At 42.3% G+C, this 12,438-nt stretch overlaps 1 protein-coding gene across 2 annotated transcripts in view; it reads left to right on the top strand.

Moving 5' to 3' along the window:
• The window catches only part of tbl3 (transducin beta like 3), a 64,183-nt gene that overhangs the window by 10,178 nt on the left and 41,567 nt on the right, over window positions 1-12,438 (top strand). Inside the window, exons 2-5 of one of the 2 annotated variants that reach the window (XM_048609411.1) lie at window positions 3,654-3,705; window positions 4,374-4,469; window positions 6,513-6,560; window positions 12,160-12,301. In XM_048609411.1, the coding sequence (XP_048465368.1) occupies window positions 3,654-3,705; window positions 4,374-4,469; window positions 6,513-6,560; window positions 12,160-12,301 (338 nt within the window). Of the gene's footprint in view, window positions 1-3,653; window positions 3,706-4,373; window positions 4,470-6,512; window positions 6,561-11,836; window positions 11,940-12,159; window positions 12,302-12,438 lie in introns of those variants that run through there. The other variant, XM_048609412.1, reaches the window with a different exon arrangement.

The raw sequence follows: 12,438 nt of genomic DNA on the forward strand, positions 1-12,438 counted from the left end.
CTCCCCCCCCACCCCCCCCTCCCTGACTTCTCACCACCTTGTACCTCCCTCATTCCCCCATCACTCCCACTCCAAATCCACCCCCCCCTTCTCATTCTCTCCCCATCTTCACCTCCCCCATTCACACCAGCATCCTTCCCTCTCCTCCCACCCACCAACATCCTCCCTCAAGCCTCTGATCATGGGCTCTTCCCCCTCTTCAAGGAGAGAGAGAGAGAGAGGGGACAGCAAAGCCCCAGGTTCCCCAGTTGGATTCTGATGAACCAGGGACCCCTGAGTTCTCTCCCCATTGCCGAGTGATTGTTAAAACTCTCCTCAAATGGAACCTGTGTATTAAAAATGCGTGTACTGAAGTCAACATCCTCTCACATAAGTCCCTGAGTGTGTGGGGCAGCCAAAGTTTCTGCTAACTTTCAGCTGCTGGAGCTGTGAAAGTAACTTGTGTGTCAGAATCTTGTTGCGTTTCGTGGAAAAGGCTGTAACTACCCTATTGAGAACATCCCATTGTGACTAGGAAATGGATTTTGGATTTTGGGTTTGAGTGAATAGACCTACTTGTTCCTTGTCTAGCTGAGACAGAGTGCTGTGCACATGTCTGGTGTTGGCTTTGGCAGAGTTCTCACTTGTTAAGTGCAGGAATAAAAACAATGTGTTTGAGAAATGCAGCAGGTCTGGTAGTATCTGTGTAGAGAAAAAGAGTTAATGCTTTGAGTTCAATATGACTCCTTCAAAACTATTTTTGTCTCAGATTTCCAGCAATTGCAGTAGTTTGCTTTTATATGTTAAATGCAGGTGTTTTGCTAATGGGAGCAAAGAAATCCAGCCTTGGTGACATTTAAGTTGAGGTTGGATAGGTTTGAGTGCAAATGTAAGAAAAAAAAAGCAGTTTCAGTTGCACTAGAGTGTGAAACAGAAGCATTGAATGAGCTGCTCTGAATAATTGTGTCAGGTCGTGATTTTCGTCTTCATTTTAACCGAGGTTAATGTTGGTGTAAATCCCAAAACACCAGTGTTAAATCTGAGCCTTTGAATGTATTCCTTAATTATCTTTCCAATTGAGGGGAAAAATCATTCAAAAGTTTTCATCATGCAATTGTAATTTATTGTTGGATCAAATAATTTTACCTGGATTGTAGCAAGTGATATCTTTTGAACAATCAGCCTTTGAACTTTATCCAATAAGCAGTTATGCATCCTTGTAGCTGAAGAGTAGACTTGAGGTACAGCGATTTTTGCTGAAATAATTTAGAGAAGGACTAGGAACTGTGTAACTAGTATTTTGGACATACTAACCGAGCCAGCGTTCTTACAGCAAAGAGGATTTGATGCATAATGTGATGTGCTCGTGCAACTGATGTCTTTTTAGTTACACGGTTCATGACAATCTTTTCAGATGCCTCTGCACGACACCTGTAGTGTTAATGTGGAAAGGTTTTGCCTTGTGCTATGTGGCAGTTATGGTCTTAGTACAATCTAAATGATTTGTCACTGTTGGGTGAAGTGGAGGGAGGCTTTTGTTTAATAGCCACTTGGTTTCTTCTGAGACCACACTGTTTACAAAGACAGAAAATGGGAAGGAAGGGACAGGAGATAATGGCAGGCCATCTCTTTAGATCTGTAAATGATAATAATGATATTTGTGAATGCAGTATGAGTATTCTTGAGTAGCGTACCAATTTCTGCATGCTATGTTCATATAGATTTCCTTGTACAGTTTACACACATATATTATGTATCCAGGCATAATGCAAAGCATGGCACAGATTGTCTAGGATAGTTCAGTATTCAAGTGATTGTGGATGAAACGTGGAAGCTTGCCCAAATTTTAAGAAATTGTTGATAATGGGCTGGATTTTAATCATTCGGACTTTCTTTATAGTAGGGGAGACTGGCAGAGTATCAGCAAGTTAAAGCATTGCTGTTTGACACAAGGGAAATCTGCATGGGGCAAGGGGAATCTGTAATAGCTTCATCACTGCGGTTCTCGCTAAGAGCTCTGATTTCAAGCCTGAGAAATACTGTTGTCACGGGGCTTTCTGGAACCTGTCAGATTAAACAAGGAAGACTTGTGTTTGCAGATCTTGTTCTGGGAACAGTTTGTTTGGAAATTATTTCAAAATGCAAATCATTCATTTGTATTTTCGAAGATTTGACAGTTGTCGTGAGGAAAGTAAGGTCTGCAGTGACTTGACCGTCCCTGACAATGTGTGCCCACCTGTTGTCTCGCAAGAAGGTCATTTTCGAGAAAGTTACATGTTTACACTCCTGAGGGGTTGGTGCCAGTCATGACTGGGAAGCTAATCCTCTGCCTGCCCACCCTATCTTGGGAGTATTGCTGCCCGCAAGCTGGTGCTGTCTTCAGGAGCAGCAGCAGCAGTAAATGGATGAGGGCAAGCCTGCTACTGCCTGTGCTGCTTCTGGTGCTGTTAGTTTTGCTGTTGCCCTTGTTCCTAATCAGAAGACCTGGGTAGAGCTGCGTAGACAGCTCCCAGACTGTGGTGAAAGCTGGGTACTGATTTAAGGCAAAAAAGAAACTCCAAGGCATCAGACCAAAATATTTGAAATGATTTCCGAAACAGACGCTTCCCTGAACAAGTTCTGCAAGCAAAAGTCTTCCTTGTTTAATCTGGGAAGTTCGTGACAACTCTACTATCAGGCTTGAAATCAGAGTTTTTCATTAGAACTGCAGTGAAGAATCATTTACAATTTTCAGACTCACCTGCCCCATGGGGATTTCCCCTTGTGTTGAAGAGCCCATTGAAGTGGCAGAAGACAGCAGGTTCCTGCACTCTCCTGTCACACAGGATGTTGCTGGTGTTTAAATGTGTTGCCCACCCACCATGGCCAGAATTAGAATTTTCCTGCAACATAAATCTGGTTTTTCAATCTGCAACACTCGAAGCCCTGCCAGTGGATTTGAACAGTGAAGAGCTCTATCCCTTGTGTCTGGCCCAGTTTACGTTGTTGATTAACAGAGCATGCATGACTGAAAACTAGGAAATTAACAAGGCATGACAGTGAAGTCAGTGATTGCTGTGTTGTGCCCTTGCTTCTGCCATCTCCATTTACTAATTAAGCAATTTGTTTGGCAGTTTATTACCTCTGTATGCATCTAGTTAAATGTTTATCCTACTGACTTCTGAGGTTAAGGAAGATCATGTGAAAATCCACATGATACAATCAGGAATTGAATGTATGAGTTAAATTGTTTTTTGTTTGATCCCTGAACACACTTCCAATTTCTTTGCAATGTGGCAAGCAAAGAAATTCTTTTTCTTGAATAAGTGCCTGCAGAAAATAGCTGAAGTAAAAATGTAGCACTCGTTAATGTTTTGCTGAAATCCTATTGGTGACGTGGTACAATTGAACACAGTGAAACACAGACTTTTAATATTGCTGTAGACGTTTGTGTTTTTTAAAATATAGTCAAAGGCAGCTTTGGGAGTTCTGTATAAGAAAAAATGAGCAAGAAAGGGCAACCAAACAATTGTCCCTAACCTTGCGTTAAGACCCACAACTTGAATTCTTTGAAAGTACACTGTTTGAAGGTTAAAGTATGTTTGCTTTCCTCTGTTTCACTCAAATGTAAGATATTGGTAAATTCGTGTTTCCTTTCTCAGTTAGGTTTAACTTAATTTTTAAATCTCTTCCAGCTACGCTGTTTCTAGCAAGATTGAACCATTTTACAAAGGAGGAAAAGTACAGGTATCTTTAATATATTGCAAACTTTTCATTAATGGTTAAACTTTTACAATTGAGTAGTATTGTGGCTACCAAATATTGAAATGAGGGATTCAGTGTTACAACTTTGATATTGCCATTTCATAAATGTTATTTCACAAGAGAACTGAAAATCAATGATTTGATGAATGTGATTTAACAAAGGTGGGTTTCACTCATGCGTTTTAAAACCTAGATCCACTGAATTTCTTGGCATGTTTGTATGTGATTCAGTTATATCAAGGGATATTTATTTGTAATGGTTATATAGCTCACTATCGGCATTTCCAGAACTGAACAGTAGATCTAAGGCTTATTGAAAGTGGAAGAAGGTGGAGGTTAACCAAGTAATTCTTGGTGTACTGTTGATGAAGTTACTCCAATTCTGTAATACGTTGCTGAGACAAAAGCAATGTTACAGTAAGAAAGTTACTGAAACGTGATTTTGGTGTTCATTCTAATTTTTGTCATCTTTTCCTCAGTCATCATTTATTTCCAGTTTTGAATTATGTTTAACTTCTCTTTGAATCTTTCTTTCTGTCTAAAGAAGTAAAACAGAAAACCCATTACTGATCTTACTTTGACCAATTTGAAGATGGAAACATCTTTGCTTTGCTTTGAAGGTTTACTTCAGTCTGTTTTGTCCAATACAGATCAATAAAGATGGAACGTATATGTTCTGTACTTGTGGAACAAAGGTCAATATCATTGATATCACAACAGGAAAGGTCACAAAGAGTATTGAACAGGTATGGAATTACTTTAGTGTGTATGCTTTTAGCTCCTTGTGCAGCTGCTGAGCTGTTCTAGTATAGAATGGAGTACAAACTGAGGCCTTCTACATATGTACCAGGATAAACTTATCACACCGCACCATTGAAGAAGTCAGTTTCTTTTTGTTAATTTCATACTTAAGATGCAAAGTCTCAGTGTTTCTAAATGGAGAACTTTTCATGTACAACTCCAGTGATGGAATTTTCCCCTTCCTAAAGGTGACAAGAGAGGGAAATGATGGGGTGGGTTGGCTCAGAGAGAACATAGAATAGTACGGCACAGGAATGGGCCCTTTGGCCCGCTATGTTGTACTGAACATGATGCCAAATTAAACAAATCCCTTCTTTCTGCCCCTGGTCCATATCCCTCCATTCTTTGCATATTCATGTGCTTATCTAAAAGTTCCTTAAACTTCCCCATCATATCTGCCCCCATCACCACCCCTGGCAGCACGTTCCATACACCCACGGCTTACTGTGTAAAAGAAACTTGCCCCTCATATCTCCTTTGAACTTTTCCCCTCTCAGCTTAAATGTATGCTCCCTAGTATTAGACATTTCAACTGTGGGGAAAAAGTTTCTGACTGTTAACGTTATTTGTGCATCTCATAATTTTATAGAAGTCTTTCAAGTCTCCTCTCATCCTCTGCAGCTCCAGAGAAAACAACCAGAGTTTTTCTAGCCTCTCTAGAAATTCATCCTCTTCTCATCACCTTAGCAATTAAACGCTGACCAAGAAGATCTGTTGGGGGCTTCCGCTAGCTGTTAAGACTCTGGAGTAGTCAATTAATAGCCACTTAATGCACTGAATGTAGCACCTCCCAGATCCCCACTTTGCCGGTGGGCAAGAAAGGTAGCCTGATGTGGAAAGCATGGTGACCTGACTGCAGGCTGGGGACCTCCAGTTATCCCCATTGTGATGAACAAGGGTCAAAGGGTAGCCTGAAAAGCCATGATCTTTCCAATTGGCAACTTTATGAATTGTTGACTGTTGAAAATTTCCTGCAATTTGGTGTCATCCACAAATGTAGAAATTCCTCTAACAAAGGTTAACAGTTTTGTGGTGCTGGCTCTCCAAACCTTACATTCAATCTAGTATCTAGTATTAAAACTCGGGTGGCACGGTGGCTCAGTGGTTAGCACTGCTGCCTCACAGCACCAGGGACCCAGGTTTGATTCCAGCCTCGGGCGACTGTCTGTGTGGAGTTTGCACATTCTCCCCTTGTCTGCGTGGGTTTCCTCCGGGTGCTCCGGTTTCCTCCCACAGTCCAAAGATGTACAGGGTCGGTGGATTGGGCATGCTAAATTGCCCGTAGTGTCCAGGGATGTGCAGACTAGGTGGATTAGCCATGGGAAATGGCAGGGTTACAGCGAAAGGGTAGGGATGTGTCTTGTGTGATGCTCTGTGGAGGGTCAGTGTGGACTCGATGGGCCAAATGGCTATTTCCGTAGAATCATAGAATCCCCGCAATGTGGGAACAGGAATCCCTGCATTTCCCATGGTCAATCCACCCTAACCTGCACATCTTTGGACTGTGGGAGGAAACCAGAGCACCCAGAGGAAACCCACGCAGACAGGAGGAGAATGTGCAAACTCCACACAGACAGTCACCCGAGGGTGGAATCAAACACTGGTCCCTGGTGCTGTGAGGCAGCAGTGCTAACCATTGAGCCACCGTGCCAGCGTACATCGTAGGGATTTGATGATGATTTCTGCAAATTTATATAGGGTCTTTTTAATGTAAATATAAATTCCCTGTTGTTACCAGATGCATAACAGACAAATATTTCATATTGAGCCCTTCAGTGAATTGAAAATACATGACCCGATCAGACTGGACTGATGCTATCTATGATAACTGATGATTCAAAAACATTAGACAGTGTGGGTGACACAAAACTCAGTTGTAGTCAGTTTATCAATTTTTTTCACATTGTATACGTAGAGTAAAAACTCAAGTTGTTTTCATGAGGGAATTTTGCTTTGCATTGACTAAGATTTTCCTTTTTTTCTTGAAGGAGGATCAAGAAGATATTACCTGCTTCAGTATTAGCCCGGATGATGAGGTACTTGTTGGAACGGAAGTGCTTTCACTCTTCCGAACTATATTTTATATAAAAAGGTGTGATTTTATAGTGTGATCTGACATTGTTAAATCTGATTAGTTTATAAAATATGCTACATGAGCACAGACATGTTTATCCAATTCCTCAATGAATTGCACCAGAAGCAGATCAAAACTTTCCAACAGAATGAAAGATTGGAAGCAACTGATTGGTTATAATTATGATAGATGGTTTTAGGGAAGACCTATTAGAAAAGCTCTGATGAAGAGTCATTTAGACATGAAACGTTGGCTTGTTGTCTCTCCACAGATGCTGCCTGACCCGCTGTGATTTCCAGCATTATTTTGTTTTCAGTACAGATTCCAGCGTCTGCGGTAATTTGCTCCCAGCTATTAGAAGAATAACTTGATAGGGATGAAAAAGGACTCTTTCTCTGTTTAAAAAAAAAAAGAGGAAATGAAATGCTTGAAACTCTCAACGTATTCCTCCACTCAGTAACACTTCAGTAACCACTGTAGCAAATCGTTCATTTGCCGAGAGTAAAAGTGACTCAGTGCCATCGCGAAGTAGTTGCGAACTTTTGAATCTGCTTGTTGCCCATTGCTTGGCCGTGTTCAGCTCAGTTGGGTGAGATCCATTTAACATTAACAGCAGCTCAAAAGTGGGATAGAGCAGGGTTGGTAAAAGGCAAAGACAAAAATGTATTGCTATCTCCATTTGCTTCCATTGACCAACTGCGGAGGCTGAGGAGTAAATTAATCAAGGTGTACCGAGTAATGAGGTACTTGGATAGAGTGCACAGTGAAGACCAGAATTCCCTCGTAGAGAGGTCAGCGTCCAGGCGCACAGATTTAAGGTAGAACAATTAGAAGGGCAATATGCAAAACAAGGTAAATGAACTTGTAGTGCAGATTGAAATTGGTGGGTACAGTTTTGTGTATTTCACAGAGACATGGCCACAAGGGGATCAGAGCTAGGAACCAAATATCCAAGAACGGTGGCTCAGTGGTTAGCACTGCTGCCTCACAGTACCAGAAATCCCCAGGTTCGATTCCAGCCTTGGGCGACTATGCAGACTGAACTCAGACATTCTCCCCGTGTCTGAAAAGGTTCTCTCTGCGTGCTGCAGTTTCCTTCGCAGTCTGAACAAGGTGAGGTTAGGTAGATTGGCCGTGCTAAATTGCCCTTTAAGTGTCCAGGGATGTGCATGCTGGGCCGGTTAGCCATGGGAAATGCAGGATTATAGGGATATGGTAGGGGTTTGGATTGGGATGGGATTCTGTTTGGAGGGTTGGTGTAGACTCGATGGGCTGAATGCCCTGCATGAATCTAGGGATTCAGTGTTTGTATTCTATGTTACACATTCTATCAAAAGTACAGGCAGACAGCCAGAGGGGGCAGTGATGCCTTGTTGATGAGAAACGAAATTAGATCCTTCATAGGAAGTGATACAAAGTCAGAAAGTATAGAATCTGTGGACAGAGTTGACAAACTGCAAAGGAGAAAAGATCCTGTTGGGAGTTATGCACAAGCATCCTAACAGTAGTTAGGATGTGGGGGAGAAAATAAATGTGGAAATAGAAAAGGCATGTAAGAAAGACATTATTGCAATAGTCATGGGGGATTTGAATATGCAGGTGGACTGGGGAAGTCAGGTTGGTAACAGATCTCAAGAAAAGGAATTTGTGGAACGGCTACACAATGGTTTTGTTTTCTCCTTAACACAATTTGCCAAAGCTATCTCACGTCCCCTTTTTGCCCTCCTGATTTCCCTCTTATGTATGCTACTGCTTTTATACTCTTCTAGGGATTCACTCGATCTCTGCTGTCCTATACCTGACGTATGCCTCCTTTTTCTTGACCAAAACCTTAATTTCTCTAGTCAACCAGCATTCCCTGCACCTACCAGCCTTGCCCTTCACCTTAACAGAAACATACTGTCTTTGGACTCTCCTTATCTCATTCTTGAAGGCTTCCCATTTTCCAGCCATCCCTTTACCTGCGAACATCCGCCCCCAATCAACTTTTGATAGTTCTTGCCTAATACTGTCAAAATTGGCCTTGCTTCGATTTAGATCCATCACTATTTTAAAACTAACAGAATTATGGTCACTGGCCCCAAAGTGCTCCCCCACTGACACTTCAGTTACCTGCCCTGCCTTATTTCCCAAGACTATGTCAAGTTTTGCACCTTCTCTAGTGGCTACATCCACATTATGAATCAGAAAACTTTCTTGTACACATCTAACAAATTCCTCTCCATTCAAGCCCTTAACGCTATGGCAGTCCCAGTCTATGTTTGGAAAATTAAAATCTCCCACCATAACCACCCTATCATTCTTACAGATAACTTCTTACAAATTTGTTTCTCAATTTCCTGCTGACTACTGGGCAATCTATTGTACAATCCCAGTAAGGTGATCATCCCTTTCTTACTTCTCAGTCCAACCCAAATAACTTCCCTGGATGCATTCCCAGGGATATCCTCCCAAAGTACAACAGTAATGTTATCCTTAGTCAAAAATGCCACTCCCCTTCCTCCCTTGCCCCCTTTCTAACTTTCCTACAGCATCTATGCCCTGGAACATTAAACTGCCAGTTCTGTCCATCCCTGAGCTACGTCTCTTTAATTGCCTGATACCTCAGTCCCATGTTCCCAACCATGCCCTGAGTTCATCTGCCTTACCTGTTAGGCCTCTTGCATTAAAATAAATGCAGTTTAACTTATCAGTCCCATCTCATTTGCTGCTTTGATCTTGCTTGACCTGACTGTTTGACTTACTCCTTTTCCCAACTGTATCAGTCTCAAACTGATCTCTTTCCTCACTATCTGCCTGGGTCCCCTCCACCCTTACTAGTTTAAATCCTCACAAGCAGCTCTAGTAAATCTCCCTCCCAGTATATTAGTTCCCTTCCAATTTAGGTGCAGTCCATCTTTCTTATACAGGTCACTTCTATCCCAGAAGAGATTCCAATGATCCAAAAACATGAATCCTTCTCCCCTGCACCAGTTCCTAAGCCACACATTCATCTGCTCTATCCTCTTATTCCTACCCTCAGTAGTTTCTGGCACTGGAAGTAATCCAGATATTACTACCCTCAAGGACCTACTTTTTAAATTCCTGCTTACCTTCCTATATTCTCTCCTCAGAATCTCATTCATATCTCTTCCTATGTCATTAGTTCCAATGCGTACAACGGCCTCCTGCTGGTCCTCTCCCTTTTGGGAAAATTCGGCATCCTCTCCGAGATATCCTTGATCCTGGCACCAGGGAGACAACACACCATTCTGATGTCTTGCTGTCGGCTGCAGAAATGTCTATCTGTGCCTCTGACTCACGAGTCCCCTATCACAATTGATTGCTTGGAACCTGACGTACCCTTTGTTACATTAGAGCCAGACTCGGTACCAGAAACCTGGCTGTCAATGCTACATTCCCCTGAAAATCCATCACCCCCTTCATTTTCCAAAACAGCACACTTGTTTGAGATGGAGATAGCCACATGAGACTCCTGCACGACGTGTCTCCCTCTCCTACCTTTCCTGGAGATAACTCATCTACCTGACTGGATCTGCGGTTTATCTCCCTTCCTACAGCTGCCATCCATCACACCCCCTTAGCTCCTGTAAATTCCTCATTCCCTCTAACAGCTGCTCCAACCGAGCTGCGATGGAGGGTGGCAAAAAAATTGTGGCTGTAAGAGCTGCTCCTTTTTGAGGTAGTTTCTGTGTTGGAGCTGATCTCCTTGAATTCTAGGAGCAGTAATTACTGATTTATAAGCTGTTGCATTGTTTTGGAACTTTGGGGGAAGAAAAGATCAAAACAACGGCACTTGAAAAAAGGAGGAAGAGAGACAAAGGCAGTGACCACATGGTGGGAAGTGAATCAATGAAGAAAGAAACCTACACTGCTGCCTGGCCCAGCAGTGAATCTTCACAGCCACTGCCTGTGCTCTTTGATTTCCTTTTTATTCATTCGCGGGATGAGGATGTGACTGGCTAGGCAGCATTTATTGCCCAGAGGGCAGTTAAGAGTCAACCACATTGCTGTGGGTCTGGAGTTACATGTAGGCCAGCCCAGGTAAGGATGCCCGTTTCCTTCCCTAAAGGACATTAGCAAACCAGATGGGTTTCTCCAACAATCAGCAATGGATTCACGGTTATCATTAGATTCTTAATTCCAGATATATTTTTGAATTCAAATTCTACCATCTGCCACGGTAGGATTCGAACCCAGGTCCCCAGAACATTATCTGGGTCTCTGGATTGACAGTCCCGCGATAATACCACTAGGCCATCGTCTCCCCTTATTACAAGTACTACTTGTCTCCCCTTATTACAAGTACCTCTGGACATCCGAGTTCATCTTAGGAAAATAAACAGTGAAATTTACATCTGACCATGAAGAAACCTGTGTGAGATCAGAGTGGGGAAGCAGCTGAGTGGCTTATTTAAACTTTATAAATATAAAACACAGGTACTAAGTTAGCCTGGAGCAGTGTTTTCAGAGCAGTAAGACTGTGCTATTTGCTGGGTCTGGATTGTTAAGGTGCAAAGATGACCTTTAGTAGAGTGAGGTCATTGAGTGTATTTACGACAGAGATAATTCCTGATTGGTAAGGGGGTCAAGGGTTACAGGGAGAAGGCAGGAGAATGGGAGTTGAGAAATTATCAGCCAGGATTGAATAATAGTGCAGACCCAATGGGCTGAATGATCTAATTCTGCTCCTGTATCTTATGGTCTAATAGACATGAGGAAAATCTTTTTCATCCACAGGGGGGCGACTGTCCACATTCACTCCCAGTTTAGTGGTTGAGCTGTAAACCCTCAAATCGTTTGAAAAGAATCTGAATCTGTACCTGATCCATAGTAATCTGCAAGGTTATGGACCAAGGGCTGGAAAGTGGGATTAGAATGGGTAGCTTGTTTATCCAACTGGCACAGAACCAGTGGGCTGATTGGCTGTTTTCTGCATTGTAACTTTTCTCTGGTCCTAATGTGAGTGCAGTTTTGCCGATGTCGAGTAATTCTGAGGTCTTTATGTACTCTTATCCTGCAGACAAGGCTAACCATATTTAATTTCACCCTCAAAGGAATGGCATTGAATTCTGTTTGGGGACTCTTGAGCATATTTCTCCATCTCATCAAAATATCTTTGTCGTTTTGTTGATTCATGGAACGAATTACTGTGAATTACATGCTGAACTACATGAGTTACATCACTGAATTACATTATAAACTATATCGCTGTGCCTCTGACGTTTAGATTTTCTGCATTTGGAGACCATTTCTCTGGTCCAGTGCTTCCTGAACTTTCTCAGCCCACAGAGATCACAACCCAAAAATTTGGAAAACCCTGCTCTAGCCCGATATCACGGTAAGCAGAAGGGGTCCCACTTGCAATTGCTCTGAGATGTTGTCTTTGGCTCCTTTCCCTACCTTCTCCCCCTCAATAAATTTTTAATCTCAAATTCTCACTTTTTCACTGCAGCCTGTATTCTTAAATCTTTGCAACTCATATCTGTCACCTCCTGGAAATCGTAGCAGATTTGTCAAACATGATGCTTAATCTCATATGTCTGTGTGTTGCTTGGCAGATATTGGTGACAAGTAGCCGTGCCTTACTCCTAAAGCAGTGGGACTGGAAGGAGAGCGCATGCACTCGTACGTGGAAAGCTATTCACACTAGTCCAGTGGCAAGCATGGCTTTTGATTCTACCTCAACATTATTGGCTACAGGTATAAAACTTACCTTGATGTACCATTTCTAACTCCCTTTACTTACTCTATTGTGACATTGTTGACTTTGTAGGTTGTAACAGGATCAACTTGATCAATTCTTAAAGGGTTTTCAATCTGTGGAATTCATTGCCCCA

Source organism: Rhincodon typus, chromosome 21 (genome assembly GCF_021869965.1).
Source record: "Rhincodon typus isolate 14 chromosome 21, sRhiTyp1.1, whole genome shotgun sequence".
Taxonomy (NCBI): Eukaryota; Metazoa; Chordata; class Chondrichthyes; order Orectolobiformes; family Rhincodontidae; genus Rhincodon; species Rhincodon typus.